Source organism: Tasmannia lanceolata, unplaced genomic scaffold (assembly GCF_043159265.1).
Source record: "Tasmannia lanceolata isolate RefF3 unplaced genomic scaffold, GAP_Taslan_0.1 ptg000012l, whole genome shotgun sequence".
Lineage (NCBI taxonomy): Eukaryota > Viridiplantae > Streptophyta > Magnoliopsida > Canellales > Winteraceae > Tasmannia > Tasmannia lanceolata.
In genome coordinates, this window is record NW_027518689.1 from 40,151,028 (window position 1) to 40,170,977 (window position 19,950).

Consider the following 19,950-nt stretch of genomic DNA (forward strand, 5'->3'; position numbering starts at 1 on the left):
ATAAATGCAACATTGTCGTGAGTGTTTGCTTTTTAGTTTCAGTGGGGGACAGATGAATGCTGAATTGAGGAAATGTGTACAGTGAAAGCAGGTTTAGATTTTTATTAGTAAAATATTGGAGTAAATAAAAGTGAATGGTTCTTGGGAGGGTGGAGAGACATTTCATTCTAAAATGATTAGGCAACATTAATCGACACTGGAATCTGTGTTGGGGAATAATTTTCTTTAGACTTGCTCTTTTATTTTATGAAAGGAATCCCCCAAAAGGGATCCCTCTCATGCGTCTTGAATTTGAGACTTATTAATTTTTCAATAACCAAGAAGAGGAGAAAGATAAATAGATACACCCAGGAATGAAAAATGCTGAATTAAAGATTATATTACTAAAAAATACATAAAAAGGTGTAATGTGTATATTGACACACAGGTCTCACAAATCTGTTCTCCCATCATGGCCTGTTCATTTGGGTCACCCCTTTTCTCCCATTTAGCAAAGGGTAAACAGGCATTGGTAACTGAAGTGAGTTTATAACCCTGTTAAAACCCAACAGTAATTTAATCTTTTATCTCTATATGGGAACTTCTGACATCCTCTGATGAAAAACCCACCATCAACTATTTGGACTTTTCTACTCACACTTTGGCTGTACTCCTTTGGCTTCTTCTTTTTTACACATGAATGTGGAGAGAACTGGTCCCAATCGAGGCTTTCTCTAGCTGTGTCTTTTAGGAGAAAAAAAATAAGGGAGATGATAAATTCGCACCCCCTATAAGATAATTCGCACCCCTTTACCGTGAATTGCCGTCAAAAAGCGTAAAAAGGAGGTGATGTGGCAGACTTTAACTCTTTTTTGACATCAATTCACGTTAGAGTGGTGTGAATTATCCGACAGGGGGTGCAAATTTCTCATCACCCAAAAAAAAAAAACATTTCTTCAAATCTCATTTCTTCACGGATCCAACAAAATCAATCTACCAGTTTATAGACCGGGTTTTCCAAAGAACACGTGGTGCTCTTTGCTTCGCTTGGACCGAGATCAGATTTTCCATGAGCTCCAAACATTTCTGAATGTTAATCTTGTAATTCATTTGCCTTACTACCGCTATGGATCTTCTTCACCTTTTGTAAGTTGAATGAAAAATGACCATGTAAAACGAAAAAATGTACGTGACTATAGATTTGACTGTGAAGAACTAGATCCCTCGTATTGAATATAGTTCAAAGGTCAAACAACGTCGTAGATCATTGCTTACCAAAGTTATGTCTAAGTATGTGACCACTTGTTTTCTTTCTTTACTGCCCAGAAAAAACAAAACAAAAAACAAAAACAATTGTCACCTATACACAGCTAGTTTAAAACCGCATGCATCCACATTGCCAAAATTACCGTGGTCTAGTTTTGTTCAGCATAGTTGTAGTGTTGTATCCATCGAAGTAATGGATACCATGTATCTTGTGCACCCTTTTGTCATTTGTGCACTACATCTTTGTTGGATTCTCTCCTTTTTTGTGACCTGCTGTTCACTCCTTTTGTTGTACGGCTGTTCTTCCTATGACCATACTCCAGAGAGGGCCCATAAGAGGGGAACCTAGACTTCCGCAATCACCTAATTTGGGCAAAGTGACCAAACCATTGGCTGACGAATCTCGGCTGCGAGCGATCACACAGTTGGTTTCATGCTTCATGTATAAATTGGCCGAATTCCGATGAACCATGGCTGGTTCTGGCGTGCCCTCGCATGTAGATCGTCGGCCAAGGTACTCACTAAACACCTTGATAGTCAATATTCATGCCCTAGCACATGAACAACTTGATTGGCAGTTTACCTACTGGGAGCACTGCGAAGCCTAAACCCAAGTTGAGGAACAGCTTGGAAGATGTTCATGTCAGTTGCTAAACAAAGCCTAAACCCAACTTGAGGGACAGCTTGGTATATAGAGAGAGACGGATTTCATAACACCGAAAAATACTCTTCTCAAATAGTGAAACCAAAGTTCACACTAGCCCAAGATCAACAACCAAAGTAGAAGAAGAACAATCACCGAAACAAGATGTGCTTCAATATATGATAAAAGGAGACAATACAAGACAAGAACAAAAGAGGGAAGAAAGCTTCAAAACATAGAAAATATAGGAAAGCTTCAAACACTAGCTTGCACAAAAGGAGCTACAATGGAGGTCTTGCTTGGTGGAGAATCTCTACCAAATAAAGTTAATTAGAATAGGCTTAGTCAATGGAAGGTAAAGAGAAAATAGCTTAGGTAAGTTGTAGTGGGTATGGGAAAGTGGAGTCTTTAATGCTCAGGGAAGTGGTGGGTTTGGAGTTCCAAGTATGGTTTGAATTTGAAATAGGAGGTAGTGGGAAAAGATGGAGCAAACATGTGTGGGTCACACATGTGCAAGCTAGGCAAAAAGACCAACATGCCATGGACACAAAAGTACAATTTTGTCCTCACTACATCACTCAAAATAAAAATAAAATAAAGCTATCCAAAAAATACACTTTAAAATTTAACATGGTAGATGTTCCTGTCTGTTCCTAAACACTCTACTTAATTCCGAGCTAGATTAGGAAAATAATTTCATGATCTTTTTTGAACCGTGTTGAAATTTTTTTTTGAAAATGGCAACAGAATATATATATATATATATATGTAAAAACAGAACCGAGGTGGTCCTGAAGGAACAAAGATAATACAAAGATAGCAGTACAATAATTCATGGAGGTAGATAGTCAAAGCACTCAAACGCGGCCCGAAAGACTCCTTTCTTGGCAAGGGTGTCTGCTTCCGCATTGGCTGATCTCCTGACATGGCGAAAAACTATTGAGGAGCCCTTAGCTCTGTCCTCTATTTCCTCTAAGAGAGGCAAAAATCGCCAAGGGGGAGAAGCGTTACCCGAAAGCCAGCGAATAACATTTAAGGAATCCCCTTCGACGATAATTTTGTCGCACTCTAGACGAGGCATCGAGAGAAGCCCGCTATGAACGGCTCGGACCTCTGCCTCGTTTGAGTCTGCCACTCCGATAGGCCCCGAGTAGGCCCAGAGGACTTCCCCTTTGTGGTTTCTACATAACCCCCCTACTCCTGCCATTCCTGGATTGCCGATAGACGATCCGTCAAAGTTAAGTTTCAGGGACCCCGGAGGAGGAGGAATCCAGGAGGGTAGGATTTTCACTTTGGTAGCCGATTCCAAGCATATGATTGACCATCCTTCCCAGAGGTCGAAAGCTGAAACAAAACGAAACAGAGGAAGGCTTCGAGCCCAGGATATGACCGCAGCTATCAACTGAATATAAATTCAATAGGGAGATCTAGCCTTCCCTTCAAAGATACGAGCATTCCTCTCTTTCCACAAGAACCACCATGAGGCCAGGAGACACATCTTCCACAGCGTTCTGCCTTTCCTTTTCCAAGGAGTCCAGGCCCAACTCTGAATGAATTCAGCCATAGAGTTGGAGGGGACCCAACTGATTCCAAAACGAGAAAAAATAAGACCCCAAATATGGCGAGCAACCTTACAGTGTATGAAAAGGTGGTCAATGGATTCCCCAGCGGATAAACATAGAGGACAGTGATCTACCAACCACATTCCTCGTTTCCTCAAAAAATCCATAGTTTGAATGCGGCCCCAGCTAACCGACCACCCAAAGAAAGCAACTCTCGGAGGGCAAGATTGTCTCCAAACCGAGGAGGACACATGCTCCACTGAAGAAGGGATCAGATGGTTATAAAAAGATTTGACTGAAAATATCCCCGAAGGATTCCAAATCCAAATCCGACGATCTACGCCCGAAGACTTGATGAAGCAAGAATCCAATAAGGAGAGGAGGGCGCTGTAAGAGTTTAACTCCCTAACAAAGAAGTCTCTGCGAAACTTAGGAGACCAAGCCACCTTCCCATGTTCCCTTACAAAACATTCCGATACCCAGGCCTCTTTCTGAGATGAAACGATGAATAAGTCAGGAAACATCACTTGAAGAGGATCGTCCGAACACCAAGGATCCTGCCAGAACCGAATCCGATCCCCCCTATATACTCTGAATCGGACGTCATGAGCAAATAACGACTTCAACTTCAAGATGTCCCTCCAAGCCGTGAGACCTTTGAGTTTAAAATTATCAACAGAGTCCCAATGCCCATGATCTGAACCATACTTACTTCCAATGACCCGGACCCACAAAGAGGATTGTTCTTCGCCAAATCTCCACAGCCACTTGCCCATAAGGGCCTGGTTAAAACTCTGAACCCTCCTGATACCCAAACCTCCATTTTTAGTAGGCAAGCAGACCATACTCCATTTAATCAGGGAGACCCCCTTGGAAGACCCTGATCCGCCCCACAGGAAGCGTCTCTGAATTTGTTCGATGCGTTTAGCAACCGAGGCGGGACATTGAAAAAGAGATAGAAAATATATCGGCATATTGGATAGAACGGCCTTTATAAGCACCAATCTACCTCCTTTGGAAACCAACCGGCGCTTCCAGGTGGCCAAACGTCGCTCAATCCTTTGAATAATAGGAGCCCATAGGTTGTGTTTCGGTCGACCCACACCAAGAGGAAGACCCAGATAGGTTGCTGGAAAGACATCTAAACCACACCCCATAATTCCGGCGAAAAAGGATGCATCGCTCTCAGAAACGTTGATCGTGAACAACCGAGATTTTGCGAAATTAGATCTTTGACCCGAAACCATCTCATAACAACGAAGCATAGCTTTAAGGTTAAGAATCTGGGATATGACCGGAGAACAGAACAGAAGAGTGTCATCCGCAAACTGAAGAAGCGATACTTCCACCTTACTCTCGCCAATAAGGAACCCTTGATATAGCCCCAACTCACTTCCTTTTTTCAGCAGTCTGCACAGTGATTCGGCCACAATCAGGAAAAGAAAAGGAGAGAGAGGATCGCCCTGCCGCAATCCTCTAGAAGATTTGAAGAATCCTTTTGCTGATCCGTTGATGAGGACAGAAAACCAGGCGGACGATAAGCAGTTCCGGATCCACCCTCTCCACCTACCCCCAAAGCCCATACGACCCATGAGAAAATCTAATGCTGCCAAATCCACTCGGTCATATGCCTTCTCCATGTCAAGCTTGCATAGAATGCCACCTTCCCCCTTCCTCCGATAATAGTCAATGGCTTCATTGGCTGTTAAAGAACAATCAAGAATTTGCCGGTTGCTTATAAAGGCACTTTGACAAACCGATATAATTGAAGGAAGAACCACTTTGATACGATCCGCCAGAACCTTTGCGAGGACTTTGTAAAGGCTGCCCACCAAGCTAATCGGGCGAAAATCCGAGCTTTTTGTTGCTCCTTCAATTTTTGGAATGAGGACGAGAAAAGTTGTACCTGTCCCTTTGTCAAGGATGGCTCCCTCAAAAAATTTCATGATCTAGAAAACTAAACATCAACATGTCTGCTATCGTGCTAGTTCTACAGAGATTTGTGTGGCCTAAGACTTTGAGAATGATTTCCAAAACTCAAGTTCAGGAATATCCATCAGTCGATAATTTTAACGAGTCCCCTGTTTGGATATCAGCTGCAAAATCCCCCCCGGGAAGTTGCAAACAGGGCAATGTGGTGAGAAAGTATATACAATGTTACATGCAGGAAATCCGGCAAATTAGCTCAACTTCACTGCATTCTGTTATCAGACCTGTAGCTGGATGTTCAGCTAAAAAATTCAGGAACAAAGAAGTCAAACATCTCCATCTTGATAATCTATGTAATATGATTTTAATACCAAACCATGTGAGGCATAAATTGAAAATCACAATTACAAAGGAATATCACAATGTTTATGAGAACCGATTGGACCAAGCCAACAATGGTCAAGCCTACTCCATAAATTTGGTGGGCTTAAACAGGTAGGCCCATGACCAATCTAACAATGGCTGGGCTTGAAAGCCAATAGGACTACCCAACCGATTGACATCCTTGCCTACTAGACACCAAAAAGGGATAATGATGGAGGTCTTGAACCGAGTAATATGCTAGAGAACATAGAGGAGAGAAGATTTTAAGATTTTATATGGTGAGAAGAGACTAGAGAGTGATCTTATCTTCAATAGCAATAATAATGAAATGAATTCAAAAAACTTGTACACAATCATGGTGCAAACGACTATTACCCTTAATCAAGGCTAACTTTATGGGTGACTATTGCTAACAGTCCCTACAAATGATTGTGCCCTGGAAGAAAGTCAACTTGTCCCCTAAATGACTATGATCATCTGTCATAAGTTCTTTTGTGAATACATCAGCCACTTGAATGCATTGGAAACAACGAAGGCAAAATCTCACCACTTTCTACCATTTCCCTGGTAGTTCATCTTTGCATGTTTGATTCTGGCATGAAAGACTGAATTTTGTAAGGGGAGTGATGAATCGACCCCCATATATCTTAAATCGACCCCTTATGTGTCTATCTCTCTCTCTATCTCTCTCACCCAGAGCATAACCATTATTTCCAAATAGCCTTACTTAACTTCAAAAGCAAATTGCATATAACATTGTATGAAAATAGTTTTTTTGAGGTATCAAGAGGCCCTTAGATTGTGAAAAGTTGCTATAAACTAAAGTTTATGCAGGATGGTAAGGTTTATAGAGAGTTCTTATTGTGTATGGGCTTTGAGAAGCACCCAAGGAAATCCTAATAATTATGGAATGGACCACAATTTCCAACTCCAAAACCTATAAAATAAATCCATTCTTTAGCAATTTTGTTTTGATGACAACCCAAAACTATATATCAAATCCCTTCTTACTTGAAGAACGAGTAGTACCTAAAAAGCAAAGAAAATAAATTATTAATGGTCACAGACTAAATTTAGAAGCTTCAACAAATAAATTAAGGGCCTGTTTGGATGCCGAGAAGATTTTGATTTTGATTTCTCACATTTGCAGCCCCTTTTGCATTGTAATTTGGATCGGATCAAATTCTTGGATTTCTAATTCAACAGCTGACATTGAAGAAAATCAGATTTCTAAATATGCTCTGGAAATAAGAAATTGAAAATCCACATGTGGCAGTTTCCTTCGCCCTCTTTGCTCCTCAACCTGTCCCCTCCACTAGGAAGTATCCCCTTCCCTCTCTGTCTCCCTCTACATGAGCTGCCGGATCTATTCATTTTGTATTCAAAACTCAATTCCAAATCCAAATACAAAATGGGAGGTATCCAAACGGGCCCTAAAGTGGGTTTCCCTGAACACATACTAGATAAATGTTTGTTTTGGAATTGCCTGATTTTGGAATCATCAGGTAAACACTAAATTTTCTATCATTCATCGTATGTGATTTTTATATCCTTAGATGTAGATGTCAAATTTTTTGAATTATTTCAGTTTTATCGAAAATTGGGGTTGTGTTGGTTTAGGATTGGTCGAGCATGACAGTGCCTCACTTCTTCTATTATTTGTTCATCTTTGTGTCCCCTGTTTATGTTTTATAGCTTTATATGTCACTTCATGAGTTTTCCATGTCTTGTATTGTCTTATGAAAAAATCGAATTGGGACAAACCATGACTTGGTCAATCGGTTTTTTTTTATTGTGTCTAACTTTGCAAGCAATAATTAAGTTTTTTTTGTGTGTGTTATTTTTGTGGTCTAAGATACATAATTCCTTATCATATTACCATGGGATTTAAGCACTTTTTCTTTGATGTTTTCTAATGTGTCTAAGGATTATTCATCTTAACTCTACTCTATCTATCAAAAGCTTCGGTAAAGACTAGAAATCGTCACTTTAGGCTTTTATGATTTATATACTATGTTCAAACACTACATTTTTAAGTTCCTCATCTTAGAAAAGTCTATAAATTAACTATCGGATGTATATAAAGGATACTGTGATGCAGTTGAAAGGCTCCCAATCTCCTCAACTCCTCAACCACATATGGTTATGAAAATAGTCGAGATGCGAGCGGAAGAAAGAAGAAATCAATAATCCAAACTCAATAGGGAACAAACCCCAAGAAGAAGCTCAATCTTCTCTACACAGAACGTGTGATTTTTTATTCAATAAAAAAAGTCCCCCCACAAAGTAACATAGGGTTCTTTTAAATGAATCTCACCATTTCAACTAAAAACAAGAAAGACAAATAAAAGGTTTGACAATGGCCTGAAAGAGTGTGGAAATATCATTTACCGAGTAAGAATTAAATTTGTCGAGGCAGAAGCACACTTTTATCTTAGACACAATTGTCAAGTGGCATTTGTGCCGGGCAAGTGTGACCCCAAATGGCACAAATGAAAAGGGAAATGCCACCCCTTTGCAGAGTAATCATAAATACACGAGAGGGTTAGCCAAAAATGGTAGTCAATCAATCAGAGGCTTACACTTGACCACTTGAAATGAACAAAAGGTTTAATAGTTCACAGTTGAACATTATGGCGGTCTAGAAAGAGTTTGTTCTCACTCTCCCACTTGCTCAAGTATGTGCAACGTGTCCATTTGAGTGGCACTTAGGCTCTGTTCACTTGCCTTCTTCAGAAAGGAAAGGAGAAGAAAGTAAGGCAAATTTTCCCGTGATTAGACATGATTTGACATTTTCTGCTGTTCACTCGTTTTTTCGGGAAAGCGGAATTACACAGGTGAAAATATAAATAATGACATGAAAAACCAATTTTCTTACACTTTCCCTCTAAATTTTCTCACCAAAAGGATGAGAAAATCACTTTCCTGAGAAATCGACTTTGCCTACATACTTTCTATTCCTTTCTCGGCCAAGTGAACAACAAAATTTGAATTTTCTCACAGTTTCTTTTCCAGTTTTCCATGTCAGATTCTTTTCCTTTCTTTTCTTTTCCTGCAGCTAGAAAACAAGTGAACAGAGCCTTGGAGGAAGAGAGAACAAATTTTTTTTTTCCGAATGGCAGACGGAAAACAAATATTTTCAAAAGAAAACTGCCAAAAAGTATGTGGTTGTTAGGCTCTTACCTAACAGTTATGTTTTTAGCCCATCATGTTCCAAATTAGCCTATTTCCATTGAGATCTCTTCTATTGGATTATCCTAAACCCATATAATTCACGTGTCTTATCGTGGGTTCCGCCTAGAAAAGCTAAACCGTTGATTTTTTACAAGTTTATCCTAAACATGAGATGTCCATTCGGTGTGGGACCAATGCAATCCCGGTCACGTTCTAAAAGATCAGCGGTATACGCTTATATGTGACTGTGTGGGCTCCAAAACAAAGTTCATTGATGTTAGTCTCACCAATTTCAGATAATCTAGACCGTTGATTCGAAGGCCTCATTGATTGAAAAACACGCGTGCCGTCCTTTCTAGGCCATCACAATCTAAATCGATTAGGACATATCCGTCCAAGAAGTCCATCATCAATCGAATCACTGTTCGCGACCCAGGATTCTATTTTCTCATCAATTCAATCCAAAATAACGAGAGGGTGTATGTATCACAAGAGAAAGAGGGGGGGTTACGAGTATCTGCTAAATCGATTTATGTGTTGGACCGGACTCCGCCTGTATAAAAAAAGTGGAAAACCAAAAACTCGACAACCTAATCGATTTGACCCTAATATGGATAAAGACTAGAAAACGGTATTTCAACCCTCATTGATTTCTCTTTCATACATTCCTACCCTTCTCTTGGATTTTACATCATTTTCAAAGAAAAGAGACAAACAAAAGATGGTAGAAATATCATTTCCTTTTGATCAGGAAGTATTAGTGATAAGAGCCCACGCCCACGCCATTTATCCTTAACAAACTGCTGTTGGAAAGGATAAGTCTTATGTATTTTATTGTAATCTTTATCTCCACCTGTAAACACCCTATTGGGTTTATTATATTGTTAAATAGCAAACACCTCTACCCTTTGTGGGTACGGTTTTCTCAAAATCTTCACGGTGTCAGCGCAAATGCCTGGGTTCAAACCTTCTTGATAGCAAAAATCCACATGTAATGGCCAGACCCAAAAAGAGGGGCCACACGTGAGAGGGAGTGTTAAAGTATAAAAGATTAAATACGGCCTTCTCCAACAGCTTAAGCTTTTGGAGTAATTGGTAAGTTTCACACTAAGCTGCCTCCTCGCATGGGAGCCCTATTGCAATTAGATTAACCTTTATCACAGCTTTTAGAGAATTGATGTCGCCCTATTATGAGTATCCAGTCTTATCTTTTACATTTTTTTAATGCCTGGCAGTTTTTTTTAAAAGAAAATCGGGGTGCAGGTTGGGTTAGGGTTAGGAAAAGCCAATATGTTTTTATTTTGGGTTGGGTTAGGGTGGAGGCCTTGGGCATGACCCGACCTGGCCCTACCTCCTTAATTTTATTGTTATTTTTTTAAGATTTCAAAATCTTAGGGTTTTGATTTAATTTTTTTTATAAATTTTTATCCAGTTTTTGCTTAGATGCGAATGCTTAGATGGGTGTGCGGCCACACAAGGTTAGAGAGAATTAAAAATGAAGGCATTCGTAAAAAGGTGAGGGTGCCACCAATTGAGGAGAAGACGAGAGAGTACCGCTTAAGATGGCTTAGATATATCCAACGTAGGCCTTTGGATGCTCCAATGTGAAAAGGCGACTTGCACCAAGTTGATGGAGTAAAAAGAGGTAGGGGCAGACCGAAAACAACTTGGGTAGAAACAGTGGGGAAAAACTTTATAGCTAGGAACATAACAGAGAACATGACCTTGGATAAGATATAATGAAAGAAAATGATCCACGTAGACGAACCCAACTAGAGCTAGGATTAGAGTTGGGTAGATTCCTTTCACTTTCTTCATGAAATTTTTCTAAAGGATTCATTTAGCAGACTCCAACTAGTTTGGGAAAAGGCTTTGTTGAGTTGAGTTGAGTATCCCGTTTTTGCCTTGAACCAACACGGACCCAATTTGTTCCAATCAGGCCCGATTAGGAAAACTGGTTTCGGTTAAATTTGAGAGATTTAAAGGTGGGTTGGGTTAGGGTTGACCTCCTTGACCTGAGGCTCGGTTTGGGTTGGGTTAGGGTTTATGTTTTGGATTCTCAGTTTGGGCTAGGGTTGGTCTAAATCCAGCCCTAGTTACACCCCTAGTTAGAAGACACTTTGTGCCATGGGTATGTGATCAGGTTGATCACAGGTTGGAGACTACAACTGCCATTAAGAACACCTAGAACGGATGTTACTCAGCTCTTCATGTATGAAGCCTCATGGGTTCTGCCCTGAAAAGCTAAATTGTTGGTTTTTGTAGTCCTTTATCTTGCACATGTGATGCCTTTTTGTAGTCCTTCATATTTTCAACGGTTTCAATTGCACATACATGTCGGCTTATGGGATGCAAAAAATGATTGATAACATTGATCCGTATGGTGACCCAATGTCTAGTCATTTTCATATTAAAATAAGGTTTTACACATATCCTTTTCCAGATTGTAACGATTACAAGAAGGTAATTACATACCCTTTGTTCTGGACTTTAGCATTTCTCTCAGTTGGAAGTTGCATTGTGTTTAGACAAGGAGGTCAATGAGTTCAAGTGCAGTTGACAAGATCAAGGCTGCGACGACCAGCCACTTGGCTTGGGCCCATTAACCGTGGTTGTCCAAATTATCCCAAAAGATTTATTCCGAGTTGATGACAAGCACCCAATTACTCTAACGATCACACTTATGTGAGCACCTTTATTCAGGGATCCAAGGCCAATTTGCTTGATGGGCTTTTTCCAGTTGAATGTGTACCCTTCGCTTTCTTTAATTAACTGTGCCCATTTACAAAATAGGGAAAATCAGCAATATTTTATTAGTGCAACTTTTCGAGCGTATTAACATACAATCTACTGATTGGCCCAACCTAGGCTCAGTTTGGTTGCAGGTATTTACCTCGTAGAGTAGTGGTGTAAGTAGTCAACAAGGAGGGAACAAGTATTTGATTTACCAGAAACTTACCTCCTAGAATAGTGGTAGGGAGTGTCAGTACCAATATAATATAATATATATATATATGAGAGAACATTTCCTACACACTTGTGTAGGTAAGTTACCTACACACTACCTTAAAATACAGTGGGGGCCCACATTGTTTGGGTGATCCAAACAATTCATTTGAATGGTCCTCACATAGATAGGGTGTCGACAAAAAATCAGATCCATAGGATCATCCCAACCCTACGATTTGTGGAGGTAAAATGGACGTGTATAAACCTTCACAAATTAGTCCATTTTTTGCCTCCATAGTTTGAATGGTTAGGATGATCCTATGGATCTAATTTTTTGTGGACACCCTATTATGTGAGGATCATTCAAATGAATGGTTTGGATCACCCAAACAATGTAGGCCCCCACTGTATTTTAAGGTAGTGTGTAGGTAACTTACTTACACAAGTGTGTAGGAAATGCTCTCTCTCTCTCTCTCTCTATATATATATATATATATATATATATATATATATATATATATATATATATATATATATATAGAGAGAGAGAGAGCATAATATATTCACAAAAAATCCAACCTTAATGCTACTATTTTGTGCTTTTGACTTGGATTTCTCTAGGAGGGGATAAGGGTGACACATTAGTAAACATCAATGATTATCCATAGGATAACGTGGTAGTCTCCAAGAATTTCAATGTTATATTGGCAACCAAACAAGGGGTTTTGCCAACATGGCACCCAAATGCCAAACAAAACCCCAGATTCTGAATGTGCCGACGAAATAATTCCTCTAGGAGAAGGTTGAGAAAGGAAAAATAGTTTTCCATGCGGCTAGTCTCACCCATAGTTTTCGGCAATATAAGGGACAGAAAATATTCAAGCTTAATGCGGTATTAATTAAAAAAACGTAGTAAAAGCTGGCCAAAACGTGTTTCAAACATTCTCCTAAAAAAAAAGATAGATACAAGAGAGCCCTTGCATAAAGGGCCACAAAAGGGCTCTTCATTGGATCCACCTCATCAAATGTAACTGATTTTACTTTTCCAACTAATTTTAAAATGGAACTGAAACTGACGTGGATCCAATGAAGAGCCCTTCTGTGGCTCTTCATGCAAGGGCTCCTTGTATCTATCATTGCTCTTCTTTTTTTTTCTGTAACCCTACACAATGTGTTTTTTAAAACGACGCTTAAAATGAAGTTTTGCTATGGACTTGCCCTAAGACCAGTAATTTGTCAGTCACCACAAGTACGACCCACCGACATCATTCATGGAAAGAATCAGATGATCAAAGCCATTGAATCGAATATTCAATGAAACCACCCACGCGCACTCCTTTTGGACACATTCATGTCGGGCCTACCATACAATACTTCAGGAAACATTGATTAAACAGTGGGTGGATTCTCTGCACAGACACAGTCATGAAAGGTTCACTGAACCAAAAAACACCATTCTTTAGTTAAGGTAACGTGGAAAAATGCTTTGTTTCCATTGAGAGGAAATTACATATCACAAGCATAATCAAAATATGTAAAGATCACACCGAGTAGCAGGATATCCAAAAGCATATCCCTTAAATCGGGTCGAGACTTCTAACAATCAATAAGCTCTAAAATTCTACCTGCCTTCTAACAACAACCCCCTTTTCTTCCCTGGGCCACCACCTTTAATATTTCTCACGTGCCCCTTCGCCAATACCGGAAAAACCGCCCACGATTCTCCGCAGGCTTTAACAAAAAACGTTAAAACCCAATAACAACCCAAAACAGTATTAAAAAAAAAAAACCCCACGGCTTGGTATTTTATAATCATGATAGAGAAAATGTTTTCCGGGGACAGCCTTGAATTGTCCACGTTTCTTAAAACTCGTATGATTAAGTGTAATTAAATGAGAAATCTCATCAGCATTAAACCTGGATATATGAAAAATAAAATAAGAAAAAAGTTACAGAGTTGAGTGGTTTCCGGTTTTGCTTCCCAAGTTTTTCCCTGCAAAATAAGTAAACAGCAAAGCTCTGAATCCGGTTTTCCGGTGGTATTTTATCACCAGTGCTTGGCCTGAAAACCGCCCTTATTCTTTGCGAAGAACGAGTTTTTGGGCTTCGGAATGTCATGTAGATCCATGACTTGAATCGTCCGTTGCTTTTTCGCTTCATTCATGAAACGAATACAACAGAGGAAGAAAATATGTGAACTTCTGTAAATAAATAAAAAATATCATATGAATGGATCGCTGATATTGGCACTACCATGTTTTCATGATTGCAGGAATTCAGTTTCTTTTCTGTTTTAAATGGCTTTTGAGACCTTTTTAAGAACTGTAAATCTGTAAAAACCGTTGACAGTTTGAATTCTATTTAAACCGTAAAAGACAGGAGAAATTGGTGCAATTATTAAAGCATTGCAGTGCCAATATCTGTGGACTGAATATTTTATAAACTTCTTTTATAACATAAATGTAAGGAAATGATATCAACAGAACCATGTTTAATAATTGCACAGACCCAGCTTGTCTTTTCTTTTTTAATTAATAGGCTTGTGAGAACATTTTGGGAACTGTAATAACCTTTTGACAGCTCTGTAAATACTAAAAGACAAGATGCATTCTTGAAAAATATCAAAACATGGTCGTGCTGATATCATTGCCCCATACATATAAAGAACAAAATAAATAAATGAAGAGATTTATACCATTTTGTGCTTCTTGGTAGTTCTCATGGAGCCTTCTTCTAGCCGAAGCAAGCCTTTCCGGATCGATTACAGTTTCTTTTTGTTTCTGAAAATTGCAAAAAGATCATTAAATAACACACATTAAATAAAAACCCTAATTCATCAGGTAGCTATAAATAAGATAATTTTCTTTACGTTGGAAGTAGAAGAAGCAGGAGGGGTTTGATTTTGCTTGATTTGGGTCTCTCTCCGAGGAATTGCTTTTCCTTTGGATTCTAATTCTGAATTGTTTTTATCCGAACCAGAACTACCATCTGTGGAAATAAAATAAACCAAACTTATCTTAGCTTTGGAACAACAAAATTAATAAAAACAATAAATCAGTAATGAAAATCAAGATGAATAAATAGGATTTTCGAACACTTACTGTAACAATTGGGGGAGTAGGCGAAATCCGGAACCTGAAATTAGAATTCAAAAGCGGAATTTTCAGGATTTTCCAAGATAAATTTTCGGTTCCTGAAGTGATTTTTTTTTATTTTTTGATGAGAAAGATGTTTCACCTGGTGTCCGTTTTGAAAGTTTTTGGAAGGAATTTGCTGAGGGGAATCTCCATCAGCTGCTAATTAATACTCGTTAATGTCAGAAAAAGAAAAAAGCCTAAAAACTCTTTTTTTTTTACTTTCTTGATGAACTTACCAAGAATCGCAGAAGCTGCAATTTGACCAGGGGTATTTAATTTCACCCATTCATCCACGAGATCTTTCCACTTCCTGAAAACACAAGAAAATCGGATTTTTTTTATCACTGTTTTTAACTTTTTCATGAAATTGTTTTCCATGTAATTCAATTTCATTTTCACCTAACAAGCTGCTTTACTAATCTCCGTACTTCGCTCGATGGATGCTTTCTCAGGCCATTCACATGCCTTCCAATATCAGTTTCCTAGAATCAAAGAAAAATATAATCTTGGCAAAAAATGGAAAAAAATATGAAAAGATGAATTTTTTATTATCTACCTTGAGAGCTTTGAATGTAATATCCATGTCCGCGAGGTTTTGCAAGTGATTAACCAGAGAATCATCCGACTGTTAAAAACAAAAATCAATAAAAAAAAATACGCATAAGAAGAAAAAAGTCTAATTTACAGAAAATCACGATCAGATTTCAAAACCAGACCTGTTCAGGATCTTCGAGATACTCCTTGATTGAGATGATTTTCCTCTGTTCTTGATCAATTGAACGACCACCACCGTAGATCCGATCCCTGTCTTCTTCTCGATCGATCGATTGAGGAGTCGAAGGAGAGGCATTTTTTCCATTATGACTGTTCTCTTTCTCGATCGAAGCTTCTGGTACGATCGGTTCGTTTTTCTCCTCTTTGATCTCGGTACTGCTTAGCCTCGGACCATCTGGATCGCAATTCCTGCAAGCCGAGGTGTAAAGGCGCTCCACGATCTTGTCTCTTCGGATTTTCAATTCCTTTCCATAATCCATCGAAGCTACCTCAATCGCTGTCTCGATTAGAGTCCACACATCTACGCCTGAATTCCTCAAAACTGACCTAAAATCATCCAAATCCATTTTCGCAACCTTCAGATCTGCGAATTGTAATCTCTAATCTCTATTTTTTATTCAAAGCACATAGATCTTCAAGCTCAAGAGGTTTTTCTTTCCTCAGATCTGAAACTCACAGAGATTTGTTCTCTCTTTGTTGTTTTTGTCTTCCGTCCTTTCAAATTAAAACTATCCTAGGGTTTCAACTTTTCATTTATGAGGAGATCTGCAAATCTGTCACCAGATCTAAAATCTGCTATGATTTTTTCTCGGCATTTTCTCTCTAGACAATTCGCGGTCATATCATCATGTGACCTGAAAATCAATCGATTATTAGGTCTGCAGAAACGAATCCAGAAAATCTATAGATAATTCCAGAAAAAGACGCGATTCGCCTGCAACAGAGAAAGAACTAATTTACCTAGACAAAAAAAAAGTATAGATCTCACGAGCGATAAAGGAAATCGGTCAGAATCTCGTAATCGTTGCTGAAATCGATCATCAGACTCAAAATCCAATAGATTTCGTTCGTTTTCTCGTCGGATAAACCGATCAGAATGCTGCAAATCCAGGTAGAATAAAAACGCCTAAATCTGGAAATCCGCCACAGAAAAGCATAAGGTTCTAAATCTACTCAGAAAGGCTAAATCGCCTTTTCAGATGCTGAAAAATCTCTCGTTTTCCCCATTTTTGTTCACCAGGAATATTGAAAATTTGAATTTCCACAGAAAAACAGAACTATTTTCTTTGTAAATTGCTTCTATCTCCCTCTTTCTTTCTTTTTTCTAGTTTTTGAGAGAATATAGAAATCTCTCCTCTCTTTCCTCTCTCTCTCTCTCTATGGGTCTATAATATTAAATAATTTTTACTCCTTTTATCTGACCACTGAAAGACCTTTTCTCAAACCCCTGAGAATAGTCTTTCTTCCCCCCTTCGCAAAATAGGTCAGAAAAAACAAAATCAGAAAGAGGATAGTGCAACGAAAAAGGTGAGAATTTATCGGTCTCTTTCTACGCTGAATACTTTTGCTACAGCCATTTTTATAGGTAAATGATTTTTTCGCCCCAGTGTAGGATAATCCGCCCTACTCTAATGTGATTTGACGTCAAAAAGCGTTAAAGTCTGCACACAAGGCCACAATCACTTTAAAGTGGGGCGCATAATCCTACAGGGGGCGAAACATTTATATTCCTTTTTATATCTTCTATCTCCGTGGCATATTCTCTTCATCAGAATGACGAAAGTGCCCATTACTGTTGTCGGAATTACCGGTCAACAAAATAGAGTTATAAAATCATATACTATGCCCTTGTAAGGAATAAATTAAGGGAGCTGATATATTCGCCCCTTTTCATTACTAGGGACACCCGATTGAAAACCTCCTGACCGGCTAATGAGAGTATCCGGTTAGATATACTTAGTCCTTTAGGAAATGACCAAAATACCCAAGCAACACTCATCCCGCATCTTTGCCCATTACTCTCGCCCAAATCCATACGAGCCCAAGTTCTGAGATGCCCCTGGAAGTGCAGAAACGCCCTAGGTCTCTCTCTAGAAATCAACAAATCTGGAAATTTTGTTCTTTTAGAACATCTTAATTTGTAACCCACCAACAAAACGAGGAAGATAGAGACCATTGCTGCTTAGGAGAAGAAGCTTTTCTATTTTGACACCCTTCTCACTGCCACCCAAGATTTTTTAACAGAAACATAAGCTTGGAGGCAGATTTGGGCAATTTCTGGGAGCTGATGGTTTTATCTTTCGAAACCCTTTGATCTATAGAGAATTGTGAATGATTCACAAGTTTTCTGCACAAATTGAAATTTTACTTACTCTTTTACCACCAGGGTCATCAAACCTGAGGCAGCTAAGGAACTTTGTACAGAGAAAACTTCTCTGATTTTCTAGATACAGAATTTCGATGGCCCCATGCCATAAGAATACCATTTTTATGCTTAGTTTCTATATCACATTTGGTTCCAACACCCATGTCCACCAGTGAATAATGAGAGAGACTTGGGGGCTGGATTTGGTTTCTGAAGTTGGGCTTTGCATTTGGGCGAGAGGTAGGCGAGAGACGAGATGGGATATTGGATGCCTGCATGGGTGTTTTGGTCATTTTTCAAAATAATCCCTACGTGTAATTGGCCACTTGCTTTAGCCGGGACAAATGTTTCAGAAAAGGTGTCCGCAGAATTGAAAGGGGCGTATATATCAGCTCCCATATATTAATATGACACAACCTAATCTTTCCCAACTTGGTTTTGGGTTAGTTAGGCTGGATATTGTTGCATTTGGAAGTTTCCTAGATAGGCTACGTTTGGCAGCAAGGAAATTTTTTTCCATGGAATATATGTTTATCAAGTTGTGGGGAAGAGAATACAGAGGAAATGGGTGAGGAGGTGATGTCAAGTGGATGAAAAATAAGGAATGTAAAAACTATTTTCAAAGATGTAAATGGTCATGGCTGATTTAGAGGGATAAGGCCCTATTTGTGATCCGAGCCATTCATCCAACTGGGTCCCATCTTGAGATGGCATAAATTTAAAATTGTATTGATCATGGGCAGTGGTAAGTACCTAATTAGGTAGTCAGGGTATCATTTGATCATAGCAGTTTTCAAGATATGGCTACTCTATGGTGGGCCCATTTGATGGAGGGAAATTTGGATCTTGATGAATTATCTTATTGGAGTTCGAAAATAATCATGTTAGGATTATGAAGAAATACCTAATAATCTTCATATAAAGATATTATTGTTTTTCTGAAGAAATCGGTGGGACCATTGTACATGTGGCACATGGGTAAACTGATTGAGATTGTTGATCTTGTGGGCCCCAATGAAACTGTATGGTTAGATGACTCAGATACTTTGTTAGGGATTTTTGGTGAATAGTCCCTGGTTGGCAAAATAATTGCTTAATAGTCCCTAAGAAAAGTATATTATCCTAACAGTCCAGCTTTTAAAAAATAATTGCTAAAAGGTCCGTAGAACTAACACACATCAATTTACTCCATTAAAAATTTTAAAATCACAAATTTATACTCCCAACCTTTAATCTGTTTTAGCCCATTTTCAATTTCCCCTCCAATATTTTCGGGAAAAACAAAATATGAAATAGGCGAAAATGTATCGCTTCTAATATTTTGGTCAAAAATGTTGTAAAATCGTTCAACCAAGATAGGACTTATCTGGAAAAGTTTGAAACTAAAAACATTTCTAAAATTTCTTACTTTATTTACACATGAAGAAAAGATAACTCCACCCATCCCTATTTAATTTTTACGGGGAGGGGTTTTCAATTTATTATGAGATTCGTCTAAATTAACCTAAATCATACCATTTAATTTGCCATGAAAAACATTAACAACTTGTTGAATGATTTTTTGTTGAAGGATTTTTGACGAAAATATTGGAAAAGATACCATTTTCGCCTTATATTCTTTCTTTCTTTTTTCTGAAAATATTGGAAGGGAAATCGAAAATGCTAAAATGGATTAAAAGTTGGGAGGGTGAATTTGCCATTTTAGAATGTTTAACGGATAAATTAACTTATGTTAGTTTTAGGGACCTTTTAGCAAATGTTTTTTAAAAGTAAGACTTTTAGGATAATATGATTTTCCTAGGGACTATTAAGTTATTTTGCCACTTTGTTTGGTTGCTTGAACTGTTGGGAAGAAAAAAATTCTTCTGGGATTATTTTGGTTCCTGGGAGTATTTTTTTTTTCCTTCCTGGGGTTTCGTGTGGGGTTATTTTGGTTCCTGGGATTATTTTGGACCCACCATCCAAACGTGGGTTTCCTGCGGAAATTCTACAAAAGTCCCAAGAATC

At 38.6% G+C, this 19,950-nt stretch overlaps 1 protein-coding gene across 3 annotated transcripts; it reads right to left on the reverse strand.

Moving 5' to 3' along the window:
- Nucleotides 1-13,665: 13,665 nt before the first annotated feature.
- On the reverse strand, nt 13,666-17,051 carry LOC143888203 (Transcription elongation factor (TFIIS) family protein). Of its 3 annotated transcripts, none has more exons than XM_077392555.1 (10): nt 16,539-17,044; nt 15,740-16,432; nt 15,580-15,648; nt 15,423-15,505; nt 15,260-15,333; nt 15,124-15,182; nt 14,988-15,021; nt 14,756-14,874; nt 14,582-14,666; nt 13,666-14,040 (listed from the first exon to the last, which is right to left on the reverse strand). In XM_077392555.1, exons 2-10 carry the CDS (start codon nt 16,142-16,144, stop codon nt 13,934-13,936), a joined length of 1,035 nt encoding a protein of 344 aa, XP_077248670.1. In that variant the 5' UTR covers nt 16,145-16,432; nt 16,539-17,044; the 3' UTR covers nt 13,666-13,933. The 3 variants fall into 3 exon arrangements, with proteins under 3 accessions (XP_077248670.1, XP_077248671.1, XP_077248672.1); XM_077392556.1 differs by having other exon boundaries at nt 15,124-15,179; nt 16,539-17,032; XM_077392557.1 differs by having other exon boundaries at nt 13,949-14,087; nt 16,539-17,051.
- Nucleotides 17,052-19,950: the final 2,899 nt, after the last annotated feature.